General features: G+C 51.7%; 1 protein-coding gene across 9 annotated transcripts in view; it reads left to right on the top strand.

Annotated features, from left to right (window-relative positions):
• Window positions 1–6,148, top strand: part of AMOTL1 (angiomotin like 1) — a 153,046-nt gene extending 146,898 nt beyond the window's left edge. For all 9 annotated transcript variants that reach the window (XM_078432980.2, XM_081790347.1, XM_081790348.1 and 6 more), the window contains one exon: window positions 718–6,148. In XM_078432980.2, coding sequence (XP_078289106.2) covers window positions 718–824 — 107 coding nt within the window. In that variant the 3' untranslated portion in view covers window positions 825–6,148. The remainder of the gene's footprint in view (window positions 1–717) is intronic.
• Window positions 6,149–12,438: the final 6,290 nt, after the last annotated feature.

Here is a 12,438-nt window from a genome sequence, read left to right on the forward strand (position 1 = left end):
TGCCTTCGAGAGGTTTACTCTTCAGGGATTCAAGGTTGGGGTACTCTCCTGACTGAAGGAGAAGGTAAATTTAACTGCAGGTTAGGTCGACTTCTGGCCCATCACTCAGGCCAGCACTAATGAGGTGCTTTAAAATAAAAGCCTGCGTGGGGTGGGCTGGCCCTGAGTCCAGAGGCGTCCTGGCAAAGACCAGACGTGCCTTTGGACCAATCTCAGTCATGGGGATAGTCCTCTTGCGTTCTTTGGAGAGCGTGGGGCTCTCAGGGGCATAAAGTAACCATGTCCTCCATGGGGCTGCTTTCTTTGCATCCTCCAAAATAGGCGGGTAAACACAGCATTGTCATTTTTCGAACATTCAGTTCTCAAGACGTACTTTTCCAGGGAAGGCAAGGAGCATGTGAAAGGACCTGGCTTGTAGGTGCAGCACTTGGTGGTTTTGCATAGAGTTGGGGGAGAGCACCGTGGGGGCTCCGGGCACACAGCCCCACGTCTGCTTCACCCACTTACCCCTTCCCATCAGCACCCTGGCTCTGAGACTTGCGTCTGAATCCCGGGGCCCATCATTCTGCTTTTTTCCACTAGGGGCCGGGTTCTGTGGCCTCACCTACATACGCTGGTGCTGAGTGTGGGTATTGGTAATGCTTTCATTTTAGAAAGAGCCGGCCTGGCCCGGCCCCTCTGCAGGGCAGGCTGCTGATGTCCCCTTCTGTTTGGCAGAGAACCCTCCTGGCCACGGGAAGTCCCCCGACCACAAAGGCCGCGTCAGCAGCTTGCTCCACAAGCCCGAGTTCCCTGATGGAGAGATGATGGAAGTCCTCATCTAACACTGGCGTCCCTGCGGAATTCTGTAGTGTGACCTTGACGAATGAGGAACGTGGCCGAGAGGGAGGAGACAGATCAAGAAAGTTGTGGATGGGAAACCAGGAATGATTTGAACTGATAAAGATTTTAAATTTAGTGAGGACACTTTTTATAAATGTTAAAAAAAAAAAATTCAGAAGACCTACGTGAAGACACTCGTATGGATTTGTATTGCCTATGGTGGAAGAGAGAAGACACGTGTAGGTCTGGAAACAAGGAAGTCACAGGAAGTGGGATTTTCATTGTATAGAAAATGTATCTCTGGGGGGGGGGGGGTCTGTGTTCACCTGCTCTTTGGTTATAAACATATAAACCTGAACGTGGATCTTCCTTGAAACAGCCCCATTCTCCTTGCCTCTTAGCATGTTTGTTTTTATTAAGAAGAACCTCCTAGAAGTCTCAGAGAGCCCATCTCGGCATAATGTAATGTCACCTGCGCCATTCAGGGTGTCCTGTGAATGTGTGCGGGTGTGGCAGTGAGAAGTGTCCTTGGGTGAAGGGAATTAAGAAGGCGGTTCTCACCTAACTATCTGCTTGGTTTGGGTTTTCAGGAGATTCTGGGGCTTCTTAGCTTTTCTGGATTCTGTTTTATAAAACTAGAAAACAGGATGGGAGCATTATGATTTTGGTGCTCAAACTCCCCTAACTGCTCTGAGTTCATCTCTTCCTCCGCTTCATTCTCTTTCACTTTACTCTGCTTTTCATTCACTTTTTTTTTCTTGTTAGTAAGACACAGCAGAATTCCTTAGGTCTGGCATTTACGAGAGCAGCGTCATGATCTCTGTTTAATAGTGACCAGTGGGACAGAGTCGTATGCTGGCTGCCTGGCTGCTTTCTCCACTCTGGAGTCTTTGGGCTGCAGCCCTTAATCTCACTGTGACTGTGAACTAGGTAAGTTTTGATGAGGCGCAAGATCCCATGGTCCTTGTGACAAATCGCATTCAGCTCGAGGCCCTGGCTTTTCTCTCTCACATCAGCTCCCTTGCATAGACCTTGCCGTCTCCACCCCGTTGCTCTGTTGGGCTAAGACTTTTCAGGACTGCCCTCCAGGAAATGGAGGACTCTTGACTTGGTGGCATCCAGAGTCTCACCAGGCAGCTTGTCCCACTTTCTAGAATTTGTGGCTCGTGCACATACTCCCCATCGTCTCCACCCTCTCGCACCCTTCTGGTCGCTGTTGACGAGCACGTAGATTTCCGTGGTGACACGTCAGTGAAAACATGGAAGACGTTCTCTGTCGTGAGCTTGCTTTGTAACCTAACCGGCCAGTATATCTACGGTGCGGTCACGTTTTTCGAGGCTTCCTTCTGGGACAAGTTGACCAAAGTAAGACGGAAGCACCATGTTGAAGAGCCGGGAGTGGGCAAGGTGGTGAGCCTCTGACCCCTGTGTGTGGTGGCACGCCTAAGAGGTGCTGGGCAGGAAAGACGAGAAGCTGATCAGGCTGTCAGATGCTCTTGCGGGGTCCTGATATTTTTCTCCCTCCAGATCAGCCGGATCCTTGTATCCCAGGTCCTTCCCCTTGTGCTCGCTTCAGGGAAGGAAGAAAAAGGGCATGGGTCTGAGGCTTTCTCAAGTCCCACCTGAACGGAGCCCTGAAGACCACACTCCTCAGGGAGTTTTGCTTGGCTGGCTTATTTTAGAGCTGGTCTTTCAAGTGCAAGGTGGGTGGTGTCGTAGCCTCCCCAGATTGAAATGGCGGAAGGAGGACCCGGGTGCGGACTGGAGAGGGGGAGGGAGGAAATCTGTGGCCTCGGCCAGAGGGGGCGTAGTGAGTGTGACATTGCAGCACTGACTCTTCCTGCGCTCTGCTCTGTGCTGGGCTCTGGGCGCTGGGTGCTTCCTGCCTCTTGCCTCCTCCTCCTCCTCCTCCTCGAGTCCCGTCCACCCCGGGAAGCCAGAGCAGTTCTGGGGGCCGAGCAGCCTGCCTAATGCCCCGGGCTTGTGGGAGTGTGGATGCGGGCGGGGATGGGGCACAGGAGGCACCGTCCCAATCTTTGCTCCCCATCACTTTTTACCGGTGGTGAAGCTTAGGTGATGGCAGCTGTTTCTCTTAAGGATATTTTGAGCCCCGATGAATGTTGGGAACGGACTGGGCATGAAAGAGTCTGGAGATAAGAAGGCGAGTCTTCTCTGCCAGCCTCCACTACCCACACCTGGGCCACCCCAAACTTGGGCTGTCTCCCCTAGACATGGGTAAAAGTGAGAGCCACAGCCTCAGTCTCCCCAAGCCCCATCTTTCTGTTGCAACACACCCTTCGGCACCTGCGGGCACCAGTCTCGCTTGCCCAGATCCAGAGTGTTAATTGTCTAATACAAACGCAAACAACATCACTGGTTTTTTTTTCAGCGTGCTGTGGTCTCCGTCAGTCATATTTCTTCCAACTCGCTAAGACCCCTCCGTAAGAAAAGGAATCTCTAGCTTTCAGATGTGGGGCTTTTTTCTTTTCTGGGAGATTTCCTGCCCCATCAGGGCCCCCTGATGCTGGCTTTTTATGTTTGCAGCTTTCTCCAAGCCTTGCTTGCACATAGGAGAAAGGGATTGCAAATACTGAGCCCCTGCTCTGCGTTCTGCAGTTTACCATCCTTTATCTCGTTTGATTTTCAGAAAAATAATGCCAGCTCTGTTTTTTAGGGCTGACTATATGCAGGCAGGGTGGTAAGTACCTTTGAACGAGTCTCTGAGCCACCCGGAGAGCCAAGGCTAGTTTCTCCTTATTTCACAGAGGAGGAAACCAGGGCTCGGGGAGGTTCAGTCCCTCCCCAAAGCCTCACAGTAGTGGCGTCTGAACCAAAGGCCTGAGAGAGGAGCCGTGCTCCATCACAGGCTGGACTGGGAGTTTTGCTTGGCTGGGTGGTAGCCATCTCTCATGTCGCGCCTTGGCCCGCTCTGCCTCGTCTGTGATGTGCGCGTGCGCACACACACACGCACACACGCACCGCTACACCTGCCACACCTCTTGGGAGCTAAGAAATAGGACTAGAAGCTCAGAACTCCTAGAATTGCCCATAACCACGAGGTACAGAGGGAAGCCTTCATGTTCTATCCCATGCAAATTTACAAAATCCATCTAAAAACGCTTGGCACGTTGTCCAGAGGCCTGGACTTCCCAGTGGTGTCTGATTATGGAACTCACGAGTCCTGTCCCGGGGGAGGGTAAAGGCTTTGGCTTTGTGTGAAGACATGCCAGAGTAATTCTGCTTCCTCCTGGAATGGGTTGTCTAGCAGTTTCTGCGTGCTGACCAGGGTATCATATGGAAGAGGTGTTGTTGGGAATCCAGCAACTCATTTCAGAGCAAGTGCATTAGTATTTTCTTCCCTTGGCTTTTCTTCTGCCTCCCAGAGATTGGTTGCCAGTGACTGTTGAATTTGGCCCGTTCCAGCCAGACCTGCAGGACAAGGCCGCCGGGTCTCACGCAGGGCTTTGGTCAGAGGGCAGAGAGCAGTGGGGCCGTGCTCTCTTCAGTCCCGCAGGGTAGCTCTTGGGAACGCATCGAGCCCTTGACTGCACAGGGCTCGGGTCAGATACCGAAAAAAGGCGTGTTTTCCAAAACCAAAGTCCTGCTCCAGTCTGCACTTGGAGTCGGGGGAGCATGCTTCTGTGTGCTGCTGCAAATGAACTTGTACTCCTGAGCGAAGGAGTTCCGTGGCCGTGGTAAGTGGGAACCTGCAGATATTCCTAAATGGTAAAGCCATCACCGAGCCAGAGAGTATCCAGCCCTCAGCTGGCTTCCTCAAGCCGGAGGCAGCCATGGTAGATGCTTTATAAATATTGCCTTTCTTTTCTTCTTTCTTGCTAATTAATCGATGTGTTTAAAATGTCTTTATTCAATGTGAGGTTCGTTTCATCAGCTTGCCTCTGATGCGTGGCTCCATAGGAGATGGGTGGAGTAATTAAGAAGCTTCCAGAAGCTGACCAACTGGGAGCATGTAAAGGTCAGCATTTCAGTAAACGGATGTCTTCTGGAACTAGTGAGCAACTTTTGCTCTTCCTTTTAAGTAGTATATCCTTTTCTTGCTTAGTAATTTAATGATATACGAAGACCTGTGTATATGTCAGTGCGAACATATGAGGGATGAGTACAAGGTTGTGCGTCGGGTTTCCTTTCTTCAAATCCGGAAGATCCAAATGTTTCATGTCACCCCTTCCTCAAACGGTGACCCTGGGGGGGCCTGTACCGATCACCGCCCCGCTGCTCGAGTGGAAACAGTTTGCGAACGCCTCTGTTAGAGCGGCCTTTGGGGCCTAGCACGTTTCTTTAATTATCCTTCCAGAGGAGAAATCTTCATCCTTTGAGGATGGATTTAAGTGTGGAAATAATCCCAGTTGAATAAATAAAGATGGGTGATTAAGGCCACAGCATTTAAAAAGGAAATCCCAAAAATGTTCCTTGGAATGAGTCTTTGGACTCCTAGCGCCTCTCCAAGTGGCCTCTTCTGAGGAGGACGGTAGTCATCAGTACGTGTAACCTCTGGTGGGTTTGCTTTTAAAAATCTTTTCTCTTGCCATGCCTTGTTATGCGTTCACATCTTTGCATACACGCAGACGGCAGTGCATATTCCTTAGTGCTCTGTAAAGCCCGTGTATACTTAAGTGCATGTTATTGTCGTGTTAAGCAATGACTGGGGTGTTTCTTTGTCATAAAACTTTGCTTCCTCACAGAATTAAACTCCTGCTCTCAATATAAGGAGGTACATACACAGCATTTTCTTGTATCAGCTCCCAAACTGTTGCTGCCCCAAATTACATGTGATTTTTGCCTAGGATTCTGTTTGCATCTAGACACCTGCAAATATTTATTACTAACCAGAATGTGAGCACATTTATCCACAGTGGTTTTCTTTGGATTAAGGTGTTTTCCCCTTTGGTGGAGGGACAGTGGGGCCCCCTCCTCAAGGGGGCACTGGCAGGATCTGTGTGAAATTCTGTGAAACGAGGGCAGGCACGCGCACCGACCTTAGCCAAAACTCGGACGGCCCTAGGGCCGCCACCCTCTCCGCCCGCCACGTACGTGGTTGCTGTGCTTGGTGGCAGAGTGCTCTGTTCCCTCCAGCGGACTCTAGCGTGACATCTTGGCACCTCACTGGTCTATATTGAAGGGGGGGGGAGGGTACGCAGAGCTGCCCAGCCAGGGGGGTCTGTGTATGGGGGTGGGGGGGGAAATCCAAGAACGCAGTGTGTCCCCCACAGCAAACGTTGACACTGTTGGTCAGCCAAAGATTTTCCTCTTCTTTGCTGCTTAAACTTGTGCCTTAATATTGTATATAATAAAGGGATAAAATGGCTCTTCTTTCCCTGGCGCTTGCTCTTTTCTTTCCCAAAAGACTCATGTACTTGTTGACTTTAATGTCATTTCTCTGCTCGGAGGCAGCGTCACCTGCTGTTTTGCTTCCAGAGGCATCCAGTGCCCCCCCTCGTGGGCCTCGTGCCTCCACAGACACCCGCTCTTGACTCTGAGAAGGAAATGAGTCATCCAGACCACTGGAGCTTGCCGTCCGCCCACTCCCAGCTCCTCCAGACAAACCAGGAAAGGGGAAATGCAGGGAGGCTGGGCCCGGGGAGGCAGTGTGACTTTGATCACATCTGAGTGTCCTCCCCTGGGGATCCTGGGTTCCGAGTCTGTCGGCGACCACGGTCACTCGGAAAATTAACCCAGACGGCTAAGTCTGGGATGGAGTCGGATGCGTCTTTGCACCTCATGACGGATCTGCCTTGTTTGGGTCTTGGGGTCACAGGAAACGCAAGGGGTCATATGGTGACCTGGTGCCATCCAGGTGGGAGTCAGAGTGGCTAAGGCAGGAGAACTGAGTAAGTGCTGTGAGAGTCCCCACAAGAAGCCCCCTCCCAAGGAGAGAGTGACTCTGGGGACGCTGATCCAGAGGACCTCTCCTCTGCTTGTCCTCTGGTCATGCCTCTGCTGGGGAGCCTCTCTCCTCACCCACCCTGGGCCCTCGCATGGGAGGAACTTCCTGGAAGTGAGCTCAGGGAGGGCAAGGGACGCGCCTCTAGTTCCCCAGTAATGGCTGGTATGACTGAACGCGCATCACCTCCTCGGTCCCCACAACAGCCTGATTATCCCCACTTGAAAGACGAGGAAACAGACTGAACCTTGAACAAGTAACGTGCAGAAGATGGCAGAGCGGGACTTGAACCCAGGTCCGCCTGACACAGAGTCCGTGCGCTTGCAGTAAAAGGGGGAGGGGGGTAGGTGAGGGGAGGCGGGAGGGCTCACACACACCCCCACCGGCTTGGGGTCTTCCCTGCCCTTCAGAGGGGTTCCCTGCAGGGCCCCCAGATCTCTGCACACACGAGGATAGAAACCGTGTAGCCAAGAGGATAAACTTCGCAGCTCTGCAGCCCCCGTGTGCCTGGGAGGACAGCCTGACGACTGCACCTGATTTGGGGCTCAGATTAAGGACCCTTCGAAGCCCGCATCCACCTCTGCCATCTCCCCGCCCTGACCAAGTGCTGGCAGCTCACGCGAGGCCCCCCGAAGCTCTGGCCTTTCTCGGCCGCTTGTACACCGCAGGAGAGACCCCTCCACCCGCCAGTTCTATGTGGCTGCCCCACGCACCGTGGTGCCCTGAAGGAACGTCGCCCCTGTCCCGAGGTCCCGGGCTGGGGCCTCCACACACGGGTGGCAGGGGAACGGTGCCTTTTAGATCGCCCAGGCTCATCACAATCAGGAGTTGGCCCCCAATGAGAAATGAATCAGGAACCCTGAAATTCCTTTCTTAAAAAAAGAGTCTGTAATGATGAAATAAAGGGAGCTTTCTATCATTAAACAGTGCTGCTGTTTTGTTGTTTCTGTCACCGTTTTATCAAGCTTAACCGTGTGTTCCCGCCAGGCAGATGTCCAATACCGTGCCCAGGTAAGGCTGAGCTCTCTTGACCCTCCAACCTCTTCCTTTCTCTGCCCGGGAGAGGCCCTTCCTGTCTGGTGTGGATTCTGGTCAAAGGGTGCCCCTTCCCAAGGCCCTGATGCGTGTACAGAGAATGTAGCTTTCACAGACAACAGCGTCAAGTAATTTGGAGAAACATGATGTGAATTCTGCTCCTCTGGTTGGAAAATAAGAATAGGTGACTTTACACCTTGATTGGCTTCACCCCTCTGTGTGAGGGAGAGAAGACCTCACGTTTATTGAGTTGGCTTTTGAATATCACTTAGCCTTAACAGCCCCCAAGGTGGGTGTTCCCATACATCGTGACCGGAGTTTCAGACGAGGACGTGGGCTCACCAGAAGCACAGTGCGTGCTTCTTCCCTAGCATCCGGCCCAGGCCCGCTCGTTTCTACACCCCCATTCTTCATGTACTGTCTTGTGGCCTTGGACTTTCGTGGCTTTTTATTTTTAACGTCTGTTCGCTTGTTTTTGTTCTCAATGGCTCTAAACAGAATCGGTAGGCACATGGCTAACTGAAAGAAACATTTTGGGGGCGTCCGGGTGGCTCAGTTGGTTAAGTATCCTATTCTTGATTTTGGCTCAGGTCATGATCCCAGGGTTGTGGGATCAAGACCCATGTTGGGCTCTGCACTGACAGCATGGAGCCTGCTTGGGATTCTCTCTCTCTCTCTCTCTCTCTCTCTCTCACAAAATAAATAAACATTAAATAAAAAGGGGGGGGAAAGCATTTTTGAGGCTCTTTCTGGAAATGTGGTATCTCCGGCGGAAGGCCCGAACCGGACGGAGAGGCTGGATCAAAGCCTCGGGTCTCTTTGTAAGAGACAGACTTAAATCAGAGTGACCTGACTCTGTTAGCACAGGGTGCACCTGGTGGGCACTACGGGGGGAGAACGGACCCTGCAGCAGATGCTGTCGCGGGGCCTGCTCCTGGGTTGGGGGTCCCATTCTTGTTTTTTCTCAGCCACGTCCTAAGACCTCAGAATTTGCAGTCCAGAGATGCCGAGCCTTTGTTTTTTTGGTCATAGGAAATCCTTGATTGTACTGAATGACTTCTATGTGTTGTGTGGGTTTCCCAGTCACCCGAAACGTGGCCTCGGCCCAAACCTGGTGCCTTCCCTGCCACATTCACTGTCCTGCTTGTGGCCGCACAAGGGTGGGCTCCTCCCAAACCCTCCCTCTTGGCTGGCCAGCCATTCACCTGTCCTGCCCACTTGCCTTCCCATCTTGTTTCCTCTCAGTTCAAGACCTCATGTCTCAAGGGCACCTGGGTGGCTCCATCTGAGCATCTGACTCTTGATTTCGGCTCAGGACATGATCACACAGTTCTTGTTTTTGAGCCCCGTGTCAGGCTCTGCACTGATGGTATAGAGCCTGCTTGGGATTCTCTCTCTCCCTCGCTCTCTGCCCCTCCCCCGCTCTCTCTCAAAATAAATAAATAAGGATTTAAAAAAAAGACCTCATCTCACTCAGACAGTTGCAGTCACCTCCCGCCTCCCATCTCATCCACTCCATCCTTGACACGGACACAGAGAAATGAGAGTAATGACTGACATTGACTTATCATCATCGTGCATCCAACACTCCTGTCACCCTTGCCTGTATTAGGGACATTGAATTCTTACAATCACTCTGAGGCTGGCTCTATTAGTCCCTCCCCATGTTACTGTGGGAGAACCCAAGAGGCAGGAAAGTTCAGTCTCATGCCCAAAACTCTAGAGTTTGTGAGCAGCCAGGCTGGGATCCAAACCCAGGCAGACTGGCTCCAGAGACTCTGGGCCGCACCGTTCCCTTCAAGCTTTCTAAAGCTTGTCTGATCACATCACCCCCTTGAGGGAAACAACAAAATTCTGAGTTCTCTGTGGCCTTCAGGATAAAGCTGAAACTGCTAATAAGGCGTCCATGCCCTACACAATGACCTTGGCCCATTCCCCGGGCTGGTTCCTCTGCTTCCCTTCCCACCCTGCCCTCAAGTCACTCTGGAATCACCACCGAGGCCCACATCTGCTCTCTGCATCTCCATTTTGGCCCCTGCTCACAAGGTCCTTTGGCTTGGAGTTCCTTCTCGTCTGTCCAAGTCTTATTCATTCTTTCAGGTGGGGCTCAGATGCTGTGTTCCCTCGGGGAGGTGTTCCAGATCACCAGGGTCACAACTAATTGCCCCCTTCCATTCTGAGCTGAGTCATCTTAACAAAGTTGCTTATGTCCTCAAAACGTCTCATTTGTAAGATGATTTGGAGCGGGTACCGTGTCTATTTCTTCACTAATGGGAATCGGGGACCTCGTGCATGTCCTGACACAGAGTGGGTGCTGGAATATTTGCTGACTGAATGAGTCAACCCTAAGGATTGAATGAGAGAAGAGTTGTAATGTGCCTGCACACCAGAGGCCCTCCATGCGCGACAGCCCTGAGCATCGTGGCATCCTCCGGCATGGATGTCTGTCCGCTCCTCTGCCTGGGGTCCGGAGTAGCTGCTCATTAAAATTTGTGCTGAATGTGAATTACCCCAAGCCTCTGATCAGTGAATGTTTTCAGGGAAACTGGAAGAGGAACCTAAAGTAAAAATCTTTCTTAAAAATTATGCAGGTAGGGGCACCTGGGTGGCTCAGTCGGTTGAGGGTTGGACTTCGGCTCAGGTCATGATCTCATGGTTCGTGGGTTCGAGCCCCGCGTCGGGCTCTGTGCTGACAGCTCAGAGCCTGGAGCCTGCTTCGGATTCTGTGTCTCCCTCTCTCTCTGCTCCTCCCCCACTCATGCTCTGTCTCTCTCTCAAAAATAAATAAACATTTAAAAAATTAAAAAAAAACAAAATTATGCAAGTAATGCACATTTGTTATATAAACAAATGATACACAAGTGTGCAACAAAGAAGTCACTGTCTCCTCTAAACCCCTGTGAGTCACCATTGTTAACTGTTGTATACAACCATAGAGCTAGGCTCATAGCTCTGTATGAACGGATATTAATTTTAAAAATAAGATCATGCTATTTCATCCAACTTGCTTCTTAAAATTTTTTTAATGTTTTTTTTTAATTTTTGAGGAGAGAGAGAGAGAGAGAGAGAGAGAGAGAGAGACATAGTCCAAGCAGAGGAGGGGCAGAGAGAGAGGGAGACACAGAATCCGAAGCAGGCTCCAGGCTCTGAGCTGTCAGCAAAGAGCCCGATGCGGGGGCTCGAACCCATGAACCTCGAGATCGTGACCTGAGCCGAAGTCAGACGCTTAACCAACTGAGCCACCCAGGTGGCCCTCATCTAACTTGCTTTTCAAAGTCAACGATAGATCATAGGCAGATTTCTCTACCAACTTATACTTTCTTCTTATCTTTGGTGGCTGCATAATGCTCCTTTGTGTGGAAGAGGGGGAGTTTACTGAAATCTGGGGCGTGCTCCTTCGCTGCTACCCAGCTTTTCCACGGCAATTCCCCCAGCAGTTAAAGGAGAGCTAGGGGCATGAGGACACTGGGGAGACGTTCAGTTTTTCTCCTAAGAGGCCGAAACTTGCAATACATGTCAGCCTTGACCAAGTGCCGTCTCTGATTCCTCCAGTGCCTCGTAGCTTTTCCACTTGCCTGTCCAAGCACAACTGGTGATTAATGTGATGACATTGGGATCCCAAGGACTTGACCGTGCCATGGCCCCAGCTGATGGCTCAGGCCCAGTCTGGCCTGGCCTGGCCTGTTTCTATCCAGAAAACCTCAGTCTCTGACGGAGGAGCTGATTTTCCATCCAATGTTCTACCTTCTGACCTAGAGAAGAACACATTTTCCTGGCATAATCAACTCAGAGCCAGCCCCAGTCTGACTGTGTTCAGTGACGTTGATGGCATCGGTCCCTTCCTTGTCCCTGGCACTTGCGTTTTGCAGACTGTCTTTCAGCCTTTTGCAAATATTTAGCTTTAGGATAGCCTGTAAACAGAACACCGATTCGTGATTCGCTTGTCAGTTTACAACGGAAAATTAATGATGTGCCCAGCACATTTCCGATCCTGGGCAGGGGTGGTGGGGAGGGAAGCCAGAGGGTGCAGATTGCTCTGGAGATCCCTGCCCTGAGGAGAACTGGCCACCTACTGTGTGCCAAGCATTTTACATCCACCAGGACAGCAAGTACAGGGAGATCAGGGCAAAGAAGCACATGACCCACGGTCCACACTTACCCACGTAAGTGCCAGAGCGGAGGCTGAGCCCAGGCTGGGGTGGTGAAAAGTCAAGATTTTCCCACGACATCATGCATCCCCCATGTTTGTCTGAGTGAGGTCAGAAGACACGTTTAGGAGATAATGTGCTCCTCGTCGGGGCATGTACGCCAAGATCCCTGGACATACCTGTTCAGATACCGCCACCCTCGGCATCCAGAGGGAATTCAGCTGACGGTGCCCAGTCACGCGTGGTGGTCCCCAGCCCCCAAGGGGCGAGCAGACCCAGGCACCGCCGGAGTTTGCATGCGGAGGGCTCGAAGTGGGGACACCTTTAGAGAGCCCAGACCCAATCTTTTCCCCCTCGTGTGAGCTCTAAGAGTGCCACCACCACCAGCAGAGGCCATCTGCTGTCCTGTCCCACTGAGAGCCCCTGGGAGGGGTCCAGCAGGAGCCGGTGGTGGCCTCTGCTCTCCTTTCTCTCTCATCTACTTATCATCTCCATCTGATTTTACTTGGAAGGGAAGTAGTCCGAGGCAGT

This window comes from Panthera onca, chromosome D1, assembly GCF_046562875.1.
Source record: "Panthera onca isolate mPanOnc1 chromosome D1, mPanOnc1 haplotype 2, whole genome shotgun sequence".
In the NCBI taxonomy this organism is placed as follows: domain Eukaryota; kingdom Metazoa; phylum Chordata; class Mammalia; order Carnivora; family Felidae; genus Panthera; species Panthera onca.